Source organism: Dendroctonus ponderosae, unplaced genomic scaffold, assembly GCF_020466585.1.
Source record: "Dendroctonus ponderosae isolate FM_Combo_2020 unplaced genomic scaffold, Dpon_F_20191213v2 Dpon_F_20191213_1, whole genome shotgun sequence".
NCBI lineage: Eukaryota > Metazoa > Arthropoda > Insecta > Coleoptera > Curculionidae > Dendroctonus > Dendroctonus ponderosae.
In genome coordinates, this window is record NW_026017110.1 from 13,507,799 (window position 1) to 13,513,798 (window position 6,000).

Sequence of the window (6,000 nt, forward strand, 5' to 3'; positions counted from 1 at the left end):
TGCATCAGCTTCGGAGAATGCTAATGGACTGTTTTCGGTAATGAATATTAATTGCCCAGCTGAGATACCTAAAAAACATTTTCTAAATTTAATAAAGAAATACTTACCTGCTCGTTTATATGCTGGAAAAATTGATTGCAGGAATTTTCGGAAATATTTGTTATATATTAATCCAAATTAGCTTTTGCATTGCGATCACAGCAGTTGACAAAAATAGATGTTTGCAAATGGTCAAATACTGTTTCACACAAATAATGCAAGTATTTTTTAAATTCTCAGTCTTTTCCCTCTGATCAATAAAGCAATGCGCTCTTGCAATAAAGATAACAAATTCAAACAATCAATCAAAAATTATTATTTGGGTACATAAATGGTTTTGTAACATCATTGCATGGAATCGCTAATATTGGACCGCAGGTATTCAAAAATAAAACTTTGTCATATGTATGTGCTTCCCATTTCAATTAACAGTTGCCTTTGATTTCTATCACCGCCAGAACTGTTTTTAATACTCCATAATACAACTAAGTCCCTATTATTTCATACATTTTTTCAACATTATTGTCATGCTCTCACGCACATTAGATTAGTGTAAATAAATAAATTGCAAAAAGCTTTAATAGAGTTTTCCGATAATAGCAACAAATCCATGCACAACAATTGCCTCATGGTGGCGCTCCAGGCGGACTGTCACTTGGTCCCCATCCTGGTTTACCTGGAATGGGAGCAGGTGCTGCAGGATTATTGGGATTTGGTGCCGGATTGCCTCCAGGTGGTCCTCCTCATCCAGCTGCTGTTGCTAGTGCTGCACATTCTATAGCAAAAGCTGCGGATTTGCATTCACGCGCCGGGGATGAGGTCAAACGACCCAACAGCAGAAATACATCAGACGAAAGACTGGTAAGGCATGGACATTGTAGCTTCAGATAACTTTATACCAATTTTAATTACTTGTGAGAAACAAGCAAACAGTGGTCCTTAGTTACATTTTTGTTATTTTTTCGGGTTTCAGTCATATCATTGATATTAGATGTGCTTCGATTACAATTACAAATTAGTATGCTCAGTCAGCATTAAGTAAACTAGTCTTTAAAGCTAGAAAAAAACCGAAAATGTACTTAATGAACATATAAGCCTTGACTTGAAAGTAGATAAATGTAGCAAGACTAAATATTAAACAGCATAGAAAAAATATTGATGTACAGGACGATTCTGGACCATAAGATCAAGCTTCTAGGTTCAAGTTCAGTAGAAGACATTTGAGTATAAGAGTATTATTGTCCGAAAATGATTGCGTGAAATAAAGTGTGTTAATACTTTACGAAATAAGAAACAAATGTCTGTAGATAACAGCAGTCAAGCGTCATAAGGCTGTAGCGTCTTTGATGTTCGTCCTATATGTTTGATTATATACTTCTACATATAGTTAAGGGGAGCAAAAAGGTGATCAATCGTCGATAATATAGATATCCCAAGACGACAATATTTTCTTGGCTCTGGTGTAGGAACATCAGAATTCCATTAGAGATTATTAGAATTTTTGTAAATTGTTAATGTTCTAAACCTTTGTAAGTGTATGAGCAAAATTACTTCTTCTATTGTGCTACATACTACCAGAACCGGCACCACCGCAAGTCAAGGCCCAACTGTTGTGGCGTCATGAGTAAGCCGAGCCTGTAAGATACTACAGAAATAGAGTAGACCGGCTCTCACTCACTCTCACAGCGAGGCGGTGTGCTCGTGACGTCAGAGCAGTCGGGTCTTGACATCATGAAATGACTATCAGGAAAAAAAGTAAATATTAACATGATATGTATTGTTGCATTTCGAAGAAAATCAGATTTTAGAAATGGATAACTAACAAACAGGACCCTATTTAAAAAATAACATAGTTTATGGTATCTTGAAAACGAATCGAAAAACTAAAAAACTGACAATGTACACTTCACGAGGATTTGAAGTGATTATGAATAAACGTGGTCGGTTTTAGCTCCATCATCGAAAATCAAAAATACCATGAAGCCAGGTTTTACAATGTTTAAGCTTACGTTTAACTGAACTCGACCTGAACCTGCAAGCGACGTTGCTGCTGTAAAAATTAAATCCCTCAACATTGAAAGAAGGTCGTACAACCGAAGTTTACATCTTTTAAGTTTAACGTCAACTGGAATTGAACTAGTTCCGTGCTATAGGTATCCAGATCCGGTTGTACAGTAGAAATTTACGCTTGGGTTCTACTGAACTCAACTTAAACTTGAACTGAACTTAGTGTATCTTGCGCTGGACAAACCAAACGAGTATTAACTCGATTGAAGGAATTTGGTACAACTTTAATTTATACTTGAACCTACCTTCAACTCCTCCAGTTAAACTTAAAGTTGAAGTTTCTTGGTGACCGTGATGATAATTAGTGATTGAGATATGTTGCTTTATTTAAGCCGAAACGTTGGACCAAAGAAAATCGTCATTTTGTTCTGCCACTATCTATTGACCGATCAACCCAAACAACAGAAAGTAACATCTATCACTGGTTAAACTTAAAAAAGCTTTGTGCAACCGGCTCTAAATCTGATAATATTTATTATATAAAATTGTATACCAATGTTAGATTGGATAACTAACGCTAATTATATACACACCGTTTCAATGAATCTATTTAATGCAGCAAAAAAACCGAAGTATGTAATAAAATAGTTGTTTCCATACGAATTTAATGGCCGAAGCTCAGGAAACAGTATTATTTTTGGAGCCGTTTGAGTTTTAAAGTGCATACTTATGTTTTCGAAAGGCGCATTGAAATCTTATTGAGCTTTGTATATAAGTTTTCAACCACGAATAAACTTTAATTTTGATTTCATAGAGAATATATTCCATAATGGTTTTCATTCAATGTTATAGTTACTTTTAAATCGGGTAATTCATAGAATTTACAATTTTCTTTTTCTACAGCATTCAATGTCTCCTGGAGATAGAGATAAGTATCGTTCGAGATCATCGCCAGATGTCGAGCAGGCGAAACGAAGGAAAGATGATAAATTAGGTCATGTAAGTAGACAATAAATACTATGTAACCATATAGGAAAAATATTTTTGGCGATAACTTGGACCTTTAGTTTTTTGTTATACAGGGTGACCTACCTTATTTGAGCCTTTATGAACACTAAAACGTTAATAAATTCTATGGAAAAAGTGATGGTAATTATGACGGAAAGGCTAAAGTGGTTGGACTAAGATTTTAGAAAATGTAAAATTGATTCATTAGTTACTGTTATTTATAATACGATTGACCCTATATTTCATTTTATAATTTTCATGACTATTATCTCATTAAAACACTAATATCTAAGTTTTTAGTCTGAAATATCACCTACAACATCAATAAAGATGCATTATTGTCCATGAGTGTCAGTTGAGCGCAATGTTCGTGCGTTTTTTAAATTTCAGTGGGATATAAATTAATCGCGATTTTCTGCTCAAACAAGTTGAGATTGTTCTATGGGGTTACATTAAATAATAAGTTTGTAAAGCTTCTATCACTCAATAAGCTGCATTAACCTTTTTTCGATATAGTTTTTCTTTTACTTCTATTTGCATTAATTGTTGAAATAAAGTATTTCGATTTTTCGAATTGCACTGTTGAAATGATTTTAAAATATGGCCATCTTGAAGCTATTTTATTTTCCGAAAAATTCCGAAATACCGATTTAAAAAAAGATAAATCTTTAATAATGTGGGCCACTCTGTACGTATACGTTTGTATGTTGTCCTATATCCCATTATTGCAGTTTTTCTCATGCGTTTCTTGTTAATAAAATGTTTTTATAGATGTAGATCCGTTACTGTTAACCTAACCCAAAAGTAGTTCCGATTTAAATGTAGGTAAAAGTGAAACTTTAACTCTTCATGGATAATTTGAAGTTTTTGTTTGTTTGTAGTTTTAGGTGAGTTTTTAAGCACGCTCTATTAAATTCAATAATTTTTTTTTTATTTCATAAGTTTCACCGACGAACTGAAAGGAGTAGGCACGAGGTAAAATAATTTGAAAATTAACTTGGTTATGCACTCAAATTAAAATTGTAGTGTTTAATTTCTAAATTTATCAATAGAAATATTTTCCATTTGGCCAATGAAAAGTTTCTTGTTTTACCTAATGTTATTTTTAAAACTCAGCAGATGCAATTTACATTTTAAATATCCTGCGAGTTTGATTTCTTTATTTGTACTCGTTACATAGAGCATATCAATCAATTCTATAGTTAATAATTCTTTGAAAAAGATCTGTTGAATAAAAATGTCGATTTGCTAGTATCGAACACTAGCAGCTAATGTGCGATGGATAGGAAGTATAAAATTCCGGCCTGTCGTCCCTCATCTAAAGCCGAAGTCAAACAACTCTGAAATGGGAAATATGGCCCCGCGTGGGCTCACAATAACACCCGTAATGGGGAATAACTTTTGTGAGACAGCAAACAAGGACAGCCGGGGTGCGGGCAGGGATAAAGGTGCAGGAGGGTGGAGAACGAATAGCTGCGAGTTTTTGCACTGTATGGGATACAGTTTCGAATAAATATTTGAAAAATTTCTGAGAACTGTAACATATTCCAATCACGTCATCCCTATCAGGGCAAATTTAATGACTTGGTGAAAAAGGGCGACTGGATCATCAATTTTTTGTCATCTTAAGTATTCTTGTGTACTCTCCCCCATCTTTATCTTGAGCTCCATTTGCGGTTCCGAATTCCTAACATTGAACGACAATGTGAAAACGGTCGTGACGTGCTAAAACCATCTATTAAAGCGTTGCCAGAAACGTCGTTGTCGATTTCCCAGCAGATTTATAGGGTGAAAGAACACTGCCACGTAAATGGGGATGATATTCTCTCCCCGGCGGAAAAACAGGGTGAAATTCATTTATATCATTTGTAATTGTCTATAATTAATATACCGGTCTTTCTCCATCCATTCGGGCATCGTTTTTACGAAGAAACGTATTTTAAATTTTATGATTAAAGAAACTTTCAGAAACTTATTCAGAGGGCTTATTGGTGGCGAGTAGAAACGAACATGGGTCGCGAATTAATTAAACTACAACGGTAACTGAGAAACTTTAAATCACACAATGGTTGGAGAAAATCGTGCCAAGAAAGTGTCCAAAATAGTTATTTAAAGTCGGTTTTAAAATCCTAAAATTGATGTTAGACTAATATGTTTGAATAGCAAGTTTGAGACTGGATTGAAATTTACGTTTTGTTTTTCTTTGGAATTTTTTAATACAATGTTTCATACTTGAATATCTTTACTCTACGTATTAAAATGAAAACGTTGGCGTTGGCGAAACGTTCAATAGCTAAATAACTCATTGAAAGCAGTTGTTAATTAAAATTCGACTGATAGGATATTTCAAATAGTGATATAAACTTTGCATTATGGTTAGTGTGTTTTTTGGCATGTTTCAAAACAATTCAGCTACCATTGATGATAAATGGATTATTGATTATTTATCTAGTTATTCTTTTGCAAACAAATGTATCGTCGTCTCTTCAAATACAACCACGCCAATAAATCATCCTCCAACATTTTATATTAAATGATTCTTGAGTTGTCTCGTTTGAAAGAGTAAGTTTTTTTACTGTATAAAATTATTATTTTTTTATTTTTTATAAAATTTTGTTGTAAAAAATTTGTTTATTTTATGTAAAATTCCAGGGACAGCTTAATACCGTCAATTTTTGTTCTAAAATCCAATAACTGTTAAAGCGAAAAGGCTGGTCGCAATTATTTTTTTCAATTGGAAATTATAATGATTATTTCACTCATCCATAGCAACGCCATAGGGCAAAAAAGGTATTAATAAACGGTAATTCGATAATTTTGGCATACATTTTCAGGCAGAAAATGTATGCCAAAATTATCGAAGGCTTAAAGCAGCAACAACGCTACACGTAAAAACTGATGATGGTGGAAAAATACACCGAAACGTATTTTAATTGATAAATAAAG

At 33.6% G+C, this 6,000-nt stretch overlaps 1 protein-coding gene across 6 annotated transcripts in view; it reads left to right on the top strand.

The window, feature by feature from the left end:
• The window catches only part of LOC109535287 (protein groucho), a 73,215-nt gene that overhangs the window by 55,086 nt on the left and 12,129 nt on the right, over positions 1-6,000 (top strand). For all 6 annotated transcript variants that reach the window (XM_048670400.1, XM_048670401.1, XM_048670404.1 and 3 more), the window contains 2 exons: positions 640-900; positions 2,950-3,045. In XM_048670400.1, coding sequence (XP_048526357.1) covers positions 640-900; positions 2,950-3,045 — 357 coding nt within the window. The remainder of the gene's footprint in view (positions 1-639; positions 901-2,949; positions 3,046-6,000) is intronic.